General features: G+C 47.3%; 1 protein-coding gene across 5 annotated transcripts in view; it reads right to left on the bottom strand.

Annotated features, from left to right (window-relative positions):
* The window catches only part of DNAH9 (dynein axonemal heavy chain 9), a 321,088-nt gene that overhangs the window by 85,999 nt on the left and 221,730 nt on the right, over nt 1-13,359 (bottom strand). For all 5 annotated transcript variants that reach the window (XM_059150223.1, XM_059150226.1, XM_059150225.1 and 2 more), the window contains 3 exons: nt 9,147-9,572; nt 3,202-3,321; nt 452-640 (listed from right to left, as the gene is read on the bottom strand). In XM_059150223.1, the coding sequence (XP_059006206.1) occupies nt 452-640; nt 3,202-3,321; nt 9,147-9,572 (735 nt within the window). The remainder of the gene's footprint in view (nt 1-451; nt 641-3,201; nt 3,322-9,146; nt 9,573-13,359) is intronic.

Here is a 13,359-nt window from a genome sequence, read left to right on the forward strand (position 1 = left end):
ACGTCTTCTGGATCATTCACATAAATGGAGTCCTACAACGGGTGGCCTTTTGTGGCTGGCTGCTTTTGCTTAGTGGAGTGTTTTCAAGGTTCACACACACATGACCTTTTAATGTCTCTGTCCCTCTCTCCTCTGTGCTTTATGTTCCCTGTTCCCTCGGGAAACCCTGTCCAATCCATCCCCCCATCTCCAGAGTGTCCCTGGAGAGCCCAATGGAGAGAAGAGATGCTGTCCTCAGGTGGCCCAGAGGGCACTGGTTGAGAAGATGGGAAAGCAGGTGGAAGCAGGTGGAAGGACATGGGTACCTCCGACCCATGCAGGGGGATGCTCAGGTGGGAGTGGCAGGAGGAAGCAGGCAAGAAGGAACGAGAAGAGTGGTATAGTTAGCATCATGTGAGCTCACTGGTAGCCCCAGGCTGGCGTGCTCAGGAGAAATTCAGGATGTACGTACTTCCAGCTGGCTCAGGTAGGGTCTCCAGGTCCCGTCCATGAGGCTCTGCCGGTACCTCTTTGTAAAGAAGCCGAGGTAGGACACGAAAGCTGTGGTGAGTAAGATGTCTCCACATAACTTGCTTCCCTGGTGTCGGAAGTTCTGTATGGCTTCTGCCCACCTCACATTCTCAGAGGCGAGTCCTCCCACCTGCGGTTTCAGAGACCAGAAGGGAGAGAAGGCTCACCATCCTGCAGACTCTACATAGTACCATGGACTCAGTCACAGAGAATGCACACGGCATGTCTGATACCAGAAGACTCGGAACATTACTTATGTGGCCCTTTTGCTCAAAGGGGACTTGTCACAGCGCATACTCAGTAAACACACCTGTTCTGTGTTATACATTGCATGGGCTGTGGATGGATTACTGTCTTGGAGCACAGGCTTCCAGGTTCTGCCCTTTATAGGCTTGGAGACAAATACCACCTACCTCCAAAGGCTGGGGAGAAAATTAAATGTGATCATGTACATTTGTCACTTAGCACAGTGCCTGGGCTGCAGAACTTATTAGAAAATGGTATGCCTCCCCTTCTCCTCGCCAAATGCTAGGGATCAGAAAATAAAGAAAATCACTGCCAGGCACTATAAATAATTCACAGTGGGTGGGCACAGAGACACGGTGATCAGGACAGAGTTAGAGTGACTGGACCATGGGTGTGCACAAAGAACCAAGATGGTGGAACGTGTCCTGACTCTGCCCACCGCATTTTGGCAAGGCATACCTCTCTGTGGGACCCCTCTCCAGGGGAAGAGAGGCCTCCTTTCTATGGATATGGTAGAGCTGAGTCTGTGTTAACACTGACTGACCTTGTCCTTCCTCAAAAGATGGAAGTTCTACCAGAATATCATGGTTGGAAGAGACCTTAAGTATTGGCTAACCCAACCACTCCCAGGCCCATTTTGGATTATCTTACTACAACCTCTAGGTGAGCTGGATTCAGAGCCTGGACACCCTGCCTGCCTTCCAAGAGGACTAGTTCAGAAACTGCTTCAGCCAGGCAAAGAAGGCTATGCTAATTTCTGGAAACCAAACAGAAAATGGAATGGAAGCCAGGCCAGCTAGGAGGTCTGGGATGCTTCCTGCCCATTTGCAGAGGAGCTGTCTCTAGACCGAACTGTCCAGTTCAAATGACCATCTCAAGGCAATGCAGCAAGAGCAGGTCCAACAAACAACTACACAGACATACTTCTGGGCCGGCATCTTTCCTCACCAAAGCACGGCCCAGTTCCACCACTGTTGTCACCCGTTTCTCCCTAAACAAGAAAATCTGGCTTCATTGTAGAAACACACGGTGGCCAGAATCAAAGTCAGAAGGCTTCGACTCCACTACCCTTCACTGGCGGCAAGGGAGCTGTAAAGGCTGCCTATGGAAGAGAGTTCATACCCAGCGGACCCTGCCTTGTAGGATCTTAGCTAATGCAGGACAGGAAATATAAGCCATGGGGGAGGTTACAAAAAGGCTATGAATTCTTTGACACTCCATTCCTCAAGAATTGGCACCTGGGCCACCTGGGTAGCTCAGGCAGTTAAGAATTTCACTCTTGGTTTTGGCTCAGGTCATGATCTCGGGGTTGTGGGATCGAGCCCTGCATTGGGTTCCATGCTTAGCGAGGAGTCTGCCTGGGATTCTCTCCCTCCCGCCTCTACCTCTTCTCTCACAGTCTCTCTTTTTCTCTCTCTAAGATAAATATATAAAATTAAAAAAGAGTTCCTGCCTATGCTTCCCGACCCTGAACCTGTGACCACTTTAACCGACAGAACACAGCAGGAGGGATACTGTGTTGGTGTTTGGTCCCAGGCCTTAAGAGACTGGGATCCTCTACTTACTGTCTGCTACAGCGCTTGCTCTTGGAGCCTCGAGACCCCGTTTGAGATGTCTAGGTGCCCTACTGGAGAGAGCTTTGCCCTTCTAGTGGTTCCTGCCAAGGTACGTTGATAAATCAACCATCCACTAGACAAGGAATGCTGAGTGGCCCCAGTAGGCATCACCCTGAGCTGAGAACCTGCCCGGGGAAACCTGCCCAAAGTCCTGACCCACAAAATTACAAGAGACAACAAAATGGTGGTTGTGTTACATCACTAAGATTCAGGGTAGTCAGCAGATACTCCAAGACAAACACCCTGCGGGGACCCTCAACTTAACTCTTAGGGAGGCCAGAGCCTACATGTGTATGCATATGTTTGTGCGTGCGCACGTAAGTGTACATACATGCATGAGGTCACGCTCACAGATGCTCAGGGTCAAGAGGTGTCATTCTTGTCTGCTTCTGTCTCAGATCCTTATCCTGGTCATGCCTTTATCATCAAATATTACACAGCAAAGAGCTGCTGAGCTTGCCTATCGAGTGGCCAGCTTTGTCTTGAAAGGCTTCCTCTGGTCAATGCGCATATACCACATAAGCATGTCATGTCTCACCCCACTGTCTCATAGATCAAGGGCTGCCATCCTCCCAAACATCTCTGTAGGAAAATGGTCTTGACCAGACCGGGGTGTGCTTAGGTGCACTTCTCAGGGCTCAGTCCCTGCATCCCAGCACGTTTTAGTATCGGCTCCTCCCTCTCCCCCTCGCCCACAGCCCAGCACATTTTAATATTTCCCCCCAAGTCAAAGCGGTGCTAAGCTGTGCTCATCTATTCTGTACCTCCGTGGCACTTGACAAGCTTAGCTAATGTAATTACGGCTCAGGCTGCTGAGGTTCACACTCACCAGGCGATTTGCAAGGGAGATGGTGCCTGCGGTTGCTTCAGCTTCTTGCTGACATTTGAGTTTGTCTGCCGTCGCTTTCTCGAACTTGGCTGTGAGTTTGGCCAGGTTTTCATTAAGGTGCTGTTTAGGAAGGAACACAAGGTCTATCCATAATTCCAGCCTAAGTTGCCTCCAGTGGGGCTGAGATAAGAGTCATGTGTAGGTGGTGTTTAGGGAAGGCATCCTGGGGTGGGGGAGCTGTAAGGGACTGGAGAAGGTAGGGCAGGGAAGGAAAGGCAGGCAAATTAGGGGTGATCTCAGGTAGAGCCCTCGGGGAAGCCCAGGTCAGCCCTGTCCTAAGCAAGAAGGCTGAGCTTTCTTGCCCCAGTCCTTGGTGTGGGGCCAAGTGGGGTGATGGACACTGGGGTGGGGTGCATAAACTCTGTTTTTCCTTGTATTGGGAGTGGGAAGGGGCTGCAGGTGTTATTAAAACACCAGTGCTTCTATTAAAAGCAGAAGTGCACCGAAGCCTGGATTGGCCTGAAAATGGTCAGAAGGATGCCAGGGGTCCTGGGAGGGGCGCATACTGTATTTGCTGCCACAGGTCTGCGGTTTGGGACTGGGCTGTGTGCAGTCTAAGTCCTCTCCTTGTTTTCAGGTCCTAGGAGTACAGGTTAACTTTTGCTAACCTCATCTATTCTGTCCAATAATCCTGAAGTAGAGGAGAATTTTGTAAGAAGACATGGTTTCAATGTTTTCTAAATTTATCAAGAGTTTAGAATTGAAGTATGTAGCTTCTGTTGCCCCCAGAATACATATTTGCATACACAAAGACATAGGGACACATTGTAGATACCTCCAAATAGGTCTCATGCCTATGCAGTAGCTGGCATTCAGGCTGCTTTGCTGGCCATTACCATGTCCCAGGAGAAACAAATCAAGGGCCAAGTTTATACAGCCAAGCAGTTTGAAAAGCAGGTGGTGAGTCATCCGATTGACAATGGCAGACTGGCCACACTCATTTACCTTCTCTTCTTCCGAAGACTTCTCTAAAATAATTATGAAGCTATTGAAAATATCATAAACCCGGAACACTGAGCAAATGTTGAGGGTCACTGGAGAGTGAGGGACTGCAATCAGTTTATGGCAGACTGGACTTAGAGAAAAGTGGAAAGTACCAGAGGAGGGCACAGGAAGCTACAACACAGAGCAGGCCTCCATTCACCAAAGGAGACACGCACCAGGGATTTAGAAATGTTAGGTGTGATGGAAAGGGGTGCTGAAAGTAAGAGGGCTCATTGGGAGCTGACTGATCTTCTACCCCCATCTCCACCCACGTGCCCAGGGTCCAATGTCACCAGGTGTCTGTGTCACCAGCAGGAGATTCAATAGTTGCAGGGAGAAGACACCACGTTGTGCAACCCAACTTAACTCAACTGATCCTGAAAACAAATTCTGCCAGTCAGTCAGCTCGGCCCTTGCTTGCTGACTCATACCAGCTTTTGAGCACTACTCTTATAAACATGAAAGGACAAGAAGCCATTTGATAAAGACTAAATTAAGGTAAACAAGAGGGGGGAAAAACACCTGAGAAAAGATACAACATTAGTCACAAGGAGCACAATAAAATCCTTCATGAGTAGTTTTTCAGGAAGACTTGAGCTGTTTCATCCATAAAACAAGGAAAGAATGTTAGCAAAAGGAACAGAGGGCAAAAAACAGAAAACAAAACAAAACAATAAAACCCCAAACAAAAACTATTGCAGACGTTACTATTCTTGTTAACGTAAAAAAAAAAAAAAAAAAAGATTCAAGGGGAGGGTTAAAAGATGAATTTCAGGAAAGTTAGAAAGTGTAAGAAAACATAAAGTGACTCTGAGGGAACAAAACAATCATCAGAATGTTCAACATCCAACAAATGTGTATTCTAGAAAATAAGGTCAAAAAGTAAACAGAAGGGAGATTACCAAAGAAATAATACAAAATAATGTTCCAGAGTTGAGGAAAAGAAGTCTCTACATGCTGAGTACAGTGAATCTAAAACGTGGCAGCTAAGCACATCAGTGCAAAGCTTCAGACATCAAGAATACAGAAAAAGGGGTGGTTGGGTAGCTTAGTTGGTTAAGCATCTGACTCTTGATATTGGCTCAGGTCATGATTTCACAGTCATGAGATCGAGCCCCACGTTGGCCTCTGCACTGGGCATGGAGCCTGCTTGGGATTACCTTTCTCTCTCTCCCCATGCCCCTTCCTCCACTTGTGCTCTCTCAAGAGAAAGAAAAAAAAAAAAAAGAAAAAAAAAAAGTAAAGACTTTCAGAAAGGCAGAAACACAGTGCATTGACAAAGGAATGTGACCCTGACTGCTCATCAGACTTCTCACTAAAGAACAGGGTAAGGCATGCAGTGTTCTAAGTAGGGTGGGTTGGGGAGGGGGACGGACAATAGCATCAGAATTCAGTACTCAGCGAAACTGCCAAGTCAGTTTAAAAATCAAAGAAAGGTATTTCCAGACTTGAACCAATCAGAAAATTGGCCTCTTAACATTTCTGAGAAAGTTACTTAAGAGTGAGCTCCAGCAAACAAGAGAAGAAATCAAGGAAGGAGAAGTCAAGGGCTCCGTGAGTCACTGAAACCAACCCAAGAAAGCAGTGAACATGTTTCCTCTCCAACACTGATTTGAACTCTGGGACAAGAGTGAAGGGTCGTGGGGGCAAAAATGGAAGTGTTAGGACACTGGATTGCATGGAGAGGTTAAGGGTAACGAGGTTATGCAAAAGGAACTAATGACAGAGAAAAAAACCACAAAAACAAGTAGAAACTCCAGGGGGAAGGGGAAAGATTGTATAAAAGAAGGAAGTGAATTAAAAATAGAATTGTTTTAAACAAGAAGCAGAATCAGACCTATAAACACAGAGAATAAACTGATGGTGGCTAGAGGGGAGGTGGGGGTGGGCAATATGGGTGAAGGGGAGTAGGAGGTCCAGGCTTCCAGTTACAGGATGAATAAATCACGGGGATGAAAGGCACAGCATAGGGAATATACAGTCAATGATCTTGTAATAGTGCTATGTGATGACAGGTGGTAGCTACCTTTATGGTGAGTACAGCAGAATGTAGAAACTTGTCACATCACTATGTTGTACATCTGAAATTCATGCAACATTGTGTGTCAATTATCCTTGAATAAAAAGAATGATTTTCTTAATCTCCGTTTTGGATCTTTCAATGTTTATGTATAGAAATAGTGATTTTTGCGTGTTTATTGTATATCCTTCACGTTTTCAGAATTTATTAGCCCATACAGCATTTTGTGGATTGTTACTAATAAATAATAATTTCCATAAATAGAGGAAATGGAATACTAATGGACCAGTTAGATCTGTTAAAGAAAAAAAAAATACAGGAAGTTTCAGAGAATGCAAAGGGAATTTACGGACGTTTCACCTTTCCCAGTCAGTCAGTGAACAGAGCCTGGGACACTTAATTTTGGTTGCAGAACAGAGCAGAGATATTTTGTATCTCAGTGACTCAAAAGCAAAAGAAACAATCAGTAGTGGCAACAGAAGGTGGGAAGTGGGAGGTCGGGGAAGAGCTGAAGGAATAGGCAATAATTTTGTCTTGAAAACCAAAGGTTGCAAGGAAGCTGCTTCTCTGCCCCAGGGCAAGAATTACCTTTAATGTCAATTAAAAGTGGTTGTCATGATGGTGTCACGAAGACACGCAGCTGAAGAAACAGGGATGTCAGCACAGTCTAGAGATGGGGCCAGGAAGATCATGGGAGCTGGTCAGAGGAGCCTGACACTGAATAACACAGGGATTCGTGGGAACTCGTGACAAAACTGGGTTGGATGGGGTTACTCAAGGGGCTACTGAACTCTAGGGTCGGTTCTTGCTGTTTGGGAATCTTCTGATGACTTTAAGGCTGGCCAGAAATCAGATTTTTATGAAAATCTCCTGTTGATTTAAATACTGGTGGTTAACAAAACCGTTTGCAAAGAATGAGTGTAGGTCAAAGGAAACACATAGAAGGTACTAGCATGAAGGCTCTGAGTGGCTTGACCAGTCCTTTTTAACACGAACACTTACAGGGCTGGGGACTGTGGTTTCTCATTAGATGCCTTTCTCTGATATTTTACTTATGTGTCAGTATAAGCTCCGTGAAAATGCATTGTTTTTATTACTGTTCTTTTAATGAGTCATTAAATTAATATTTGCTATCATTACAGAAAAAAAGGAAAATACCTATATGCAAAACCCATCCAAAATATAATATGCAGATATAATGCCAGTATTCCTGTTTTTAGGTCTTTGATAATCTGTTTGGGAATATGCTTTAAAAAAAAAAAAAGAGAGGAGGATGTTAAAAGCTAGAATACATTTTTTTTTTTCAAAAAAATAATTTTTTTTTTGGCAGAAAAGAAGTGTCTTCTTAAAGTAGCCAAGTATTTGAAAGAAGTGCTTGTTGCTTTCACAGGTTGACTGGGCCCATCATGGGAATGTTGGCTAGTGAAAAGTTATAAACATTTTGAAAACATTCCCTTTGCACCAAATGTTCCTTTAGTTAAAATAACTTGAGTGAAAAAAAAAGAAAACCAACTTTGAACATGCAGTTCTAACATTTTTCTGGGAGAGACTGTAGAATATGGAAATTCTCAGGAGGCTTACTCCCTTCAGAATCAGCCGTGGGGGTGTTCTGGTGTTCGGGTCTGGGTGTTCTTTGAAGAAGGCCATTGTTAAGGTGATTATCATCCATTTTAAGGAGATGGCCCCTGAATGTCTGGATTTATAAAGCCAACATACTGAGCGATTAGCTGCTTTGCCCAGGTTTCTTTTCCTTTTTTCCTTTTTTAAAATTTTATTTTTTTTCCAGTGTTCCAAAATTCACTGCTTATGCGCCACACCCAGTGCTCCGTACAATACGTGCCCTCCTTAATACGCACCAAGTTTCTTTTCTTGAGAAAGAGATCGGTGGCAAGGTTCTTTGAATGAGCGCTTTCAGCCATGGAATTTAATCTAGCAATTAATACGCCCGCGTCATGTGAAGTGGACGGCACATCTGCAATTTACTTCTCACCATCTGTAAAGCCCCTTTTACCATCACGACAGATTTGCCCCAAGGATCCTATTTGCCTGGAATGTGTGCGTAGAGAGGAAAGATCCAGGAAGTGTTTCGGATTGAACTCGATCCTAGGAGTGACCAATCACCTGAGCTGGAGCACGCGTGTGGGAGCACATGTAGGGAGAGCGGAGGAGGGGTAGCCATGGTCGTCCTGACGTGGCGGTGGCCTTAGCCCCATGTGGACTACGGGAGGGCTCTGTGAGGACACTCTCCCTGGTCATCACTGTGGTCTCAATAAGCCAGAGGTTACTGTGTCCATTTTACTTCGGGAAACGGAAGTGTGGGCACTTTAAAGACCTTTCTAGAGGTCACACAGCTGTAAAGGGGACAGCCTAGAATGGAATTTCAGCGGCTCTCCCGTCCTCAGGGATTCCGATTTCTACCTTTGATTGCGTGCATTTTTAAGGGCAAAGGTGAGGTTCAAGGGGGAACTCTCTCTCAAACAGGTGCAAACCCAGATCTCCCCAGCCCCCAGTCTGGAGAGAGGCAGATCTGCTCAAGACATCACCCAGAGGTAGTCAAAGCTACCGACCCTCACCGTTGTACACTTACGGTCAAGGGACCGTCCCCCCAACCACAAGGTGCTGCTTGGTTCTGAAAGCTTCCATAGAACAGCGCAGACCACATATGGTCTGCAGGATCCGTCTGTATTTGAGGAGACACAGGATTTGAGGAAAAGCAAAGGGGACTTCAGTTGAAAAGCCAGGAGCTTCGGCATCTCACTTTGGTTTTCCCGCCTCTTTTTCAAAATCGGGAGCCTCGGGCGCTGGGACACGGGGGCGCATGCGGTTTCCCCCAGAGACTGCCCAGGTGGAATGGGGGAGGAGGGGCCACGGCCTCACTCACCGCGATTTTGGTTTTTATAGCCGCCAGCTTCTCCTGGGCGGCGGCGAGGTCCGCGGTGGCTCTGCTCAGTGCCTGGCGCTTGGGCTCCACGTCGCAGAAGACCTCGTAGAAGCGCACGATGTTGATGACCCAGGAGCAGAGCCCCGCGGCCGCGGACGACTTGGTGGCCACGAGCTCGGGCTTGAACTCGGGGTCCTGCAGGTACGGCCTGATGGCCTTGAGGCAGCTCTCGGGGATGTTCTCCTTGTCGAAGTTGACGAGGGAGTCCAGGAAGCCGTCCACTTTGGCCATGGTGACCTTGGCGGCCTTCCAGCTCCGGTCCTTGGGCACGCGGCCCCCGCGGGCCGTGAGGGTCATCACCGCCGCAGTGACGTTGCTGACAGCCGGAGGCGGCGCCCCAAACGACTTCAGCTCGGTCAGGTTGGTCTGCAGAGAGAGGAGGAGGTGCTTAGGGACAAACGATCGTGGTTCCTTTGTCCTCCGCTGCTAATGGATTTGGGCTCCAGGACGATCGTTCTGAAAGGGCTGCTTTGAAGCCCGCGGAGCCCTCCGAGTTTTAAATGTCATGACTCATCCGAAGGAAACCAAAGCTACCCCCCAGGGGCTTCAGACCCCTGCCAAGGGCCAGCCGAGACTCAGCTCGTTTGTTCAGTTCTGGAACGCCACTCACAGCCTATTAGAAACACACAATTATTTCACATTCGACAGTAAAATAGAAGGATGCCAGCATTCTCTGAAATAGGCAGCACGCTATGAATAAAAGATAAGGTTATTATAAATTAATTTCCCATCTTGGATTGGAGAGACTAGCCCTGTAACCCAACAAATTTCATTTTTCTTTAATTAAAGAGCTTTGTTCCATGAGCTTATTCTAACTACACTTGACTGTCCGGATGGCAAGGTGACATTTTCCACTGGGAAATAATTCAGACCTAAAGCTGCGCACAATCACTGCGCCCGCTTCAAGGTGGGGTCGTCCTCTGCTCCAAGCATCACTTGCACCAGAAAGATATGGCCGAACGGCCTTGGCAAGTCATTTCCACTCTCCCGGCCTCTGTGTGTCCATCTGTAAATTGGGAGCAGGGGTGTGCCCTCATCTGTGAGAGAAGCTGTGTCTTAAATGCATGTGACGTTGATTTAAGGTTTGTCATGACCACGTGTGAGAAGCCTATGACCCCAGAAGCACTTGTTTTGGGTGGATGATGTTGGAAGGGGGGGGGGAGTCTTGATTTGGAAGATGTGCCAAATTCATTTCCAGCCCAAGAGGGCCTGGAAATCTACAAACGGCGAGGGGGAGGGATTACTTCTTGCTCCTAATGAAAGCACGTGGGAGGACGATCTCTGCTTCTGACACCATTTTCACATTTGGTCACGAAAACTCATCAGAGGCGGGGATGGAAGGGTGGCATACATGTGGGGGGTGGCCTCCCCTGGGGGCAGAGTCAGGACGTAGAATCAGGAACAAAACCCCACGATTTTAAACCAGTGTTGAGTTCAGCCTGCTCAGCGTCCGGAAATAAGCAACCATAAAAACGTACAGAGTTGAAAGGGACTCCTGCGACCCAGATATGTCGCTGTTAATGCTTCCATGTAGTTCCTTCCAGTCTTTTTTTTAATATTCGTATCTCTCGATAAATTACCCACAGCCTTTTTGGTAGCAGTGACAGAAGACCCAGCTCAAGAACAAAGAGGACTTTCTGGTTCCGGTATCTAAGGGCGATGAGCTGGGAGCTGGCTGGAGGGACGAGCAGGACCTGTGTTTGTGTTTCTTTCTTTTTTTTTTTCTTAAAGATTTTATTTATTTATTTATTTCACAGACAGAGATGACAAGTAGGCAGAGAGGCAGGCAGAGAGAGGAGGAAGCAGGCTCCCTGCTAAGCAGAGAGCCCGATGCGGGACTCAATCCCAGGACGCTGGGATCATGACCTGAGCCGAAGGCAGAGGCTTTAACCCACTGAGCCACCCAGGTGCTCTATTTGTCTGTCTGTCTTTCTTTCTTTCTTTCTTTTTTTTAAAGATTTATTTATTGATGTACAGAGATCACAAGTAGGCAGAGAGACAGGCAGAGAGAGAGGGGGAAGCAGGCTCCCTGCTGAGTGGAGAGCCTGATGTGGGGCTCGATACCAGGACCCTGGGATCATGACCTGAGCCGAAGGCAAAGGCTTTAACCCACCGTGCCTCCCAGGTGACCCAGGACCTGTGTTTTGAGTGCCTGTGGGCTCTCTGGATCGTCTCTTGTTTCTGCTGCTCCATGCGTGCACTTCTGTTTTGCACAGCATCTTCTTGTGTTGCAAGGCCTTCGACCTACCCCTCTGCCCTCACCTTGTGTCATTGTCTCTGTCACTATGCTCTAGCCATGGTCTCCTCCTTCTAGTGCATCGATTGCCAAGCTCATCCCCACTTCTAGACCCCTGCCTGGAACGTTTTTTGCTAAGCTACTTGCCTGGCTTATCCCTTCTCATCTGTCAGGATCTCAATTCAGAATTCAGACACTGCCCACTGAGAAGGACTTCCCCGTCAGCTTCCCCTTCCCATCATTTCCCATCAGCTCCTTGATGATCTGCAGACAACTTGGGGCTATCAGAATTGGTCACCACCTTTTCTTTATTGAATTTCTATATCCTCCTCAGTCTTGTTAACCACAGTTGCCCCAGGGCCTAGAACAGAACTCAGCATACAGCAGGTGCTCATCAACATGGGTGTCCAACAATCACCTGGAATGAAAGGGGGTCAGCTGTTCAAGGTCATGGTCATGGCTTTGCAACCGGAAGAGGAGACCTTTCCTCCAGTGCCAGTGGAAATAAAGATGTCCTGGGAGGGTGCGCCTGGTGGCTCAGTCAGTTAAAGGGCAATCTGACCCCTGGTTACGGCTCAGGTCATGATCTCAGGGTCCTGGGACAGCCGTGCGTCAGGCTCCTTGCTCAGCAGGGAGGCCACTTCAGATGCTCTCTCTCCCTCTCCCTCTGCCCTGCCCGCCCCAATCGGTCTTTTAAAAAATGTCCTGGGAAATGATCTCGGTTAGTTAGGCGGGGCTCCTGTAGCTAATCACTGCAAGGCAGGTGGTTACGGTTCTCCTAAGAGGAACACAGGACGGAAGACACAGTTCTAGGAAGGAAGGTGGGATTGTGAGCGAGTCAACAGCAGGCATGCTTGGTTTCTCGACTCCACTCCTGCCATCAGGCTCGTGCTCTCCCTGCTGCCTAGACCTGCTCTTCTCCAAGTTTTTACTCAAATTTCTCCTTGTCTGTAGAGTGGGGTTGGGAGGGTGGCAGGGGTGGGGGGAAGGAGAGCCGGTCAGGATCAAAGCTCCAGGGAGGATCTAGAACCACAGCGGGGCAGTTTGAGTTCATTCTAACATCAAGGGAAAGCCACTGGAGGGTTTTGGGCAGGGAGTGAAATGATGTGGTTTTGCTCTGAGACCTTTTAGCGGCTGGCCCCACTGCAGCCAAGCAGGCCACACAGTTGTTGGGGTAGGAGACTGAGCCAGCCCAGAACCAGGGCTCTGAACAGTGGAGATGTGATAGGTGATTGGGTTTGGGACATATATAGGAGCTAGTGTAGGCAAAAGTTTGAAAAAGAGGCATGAGAGAACATGGCTCCTCTGCTCAAATAGAATTTTTAAAGTCAACGTACCACTGGGGGACAAGCCACAACTGACGTTAAACATTCAATTCCTGGAAACCTTTCCACAAATGTACCATGTGGATAAGGTTTGCAGGGCATTCTTCTACATGAATCTTCGTGAAAATCTTAGACAAGCTCTTTGGGAGTGGATCTGCTGGGTCAAAGGGCAGGGCACATCTTTAGTGTCCTTTGTACACACTACCCGCCTCCCCAGAAATTCCCATTCCAGTTCTCAGTGTCTGAGAAAGTTTTCGTTCGCCCCTGTTCAGCAACAGTCACATTATTTAAAAAAAAATTTTTTTTTTTTTTCCAATTTGACAGGTTGAAAAGGGGATAACATCAGTTTAATTCATATATGGGCATATACATATTTACTGGCGATACTAAATGTATTTTTTTCATGTTTTTAAGCAATTTGGGTTTCTTGTTTTGTGAACTGTTGGGTATTGACCTTTGCCTACATTTCTACTGCGCTGTTTATCTTTTTATTTTTGATTGCTGCGTGAGTTGTTAGTCAGGGTAGCTGCAGGCCAAACAGATGGTACAACACACCGGCTAATTTGAGGGGCATTAATGAAAGGAATTCTTT

The sequence above is a fragment of the Mustela lutreola genome, chromosome 15 (assembly GCF_030435805.1).
Source record: "Mustela lutreola isolate mMusLut2 chromosome 15, mMusLut2.pri, whole genome shotgun sequence".
Classification (NCBI taxonomy): domain Eukaryota; kingdom Metazoa; phylum Chordata; class Mammalia; order Carnivora; family Mustelidae; genus Mustela; species Mustela lutreola.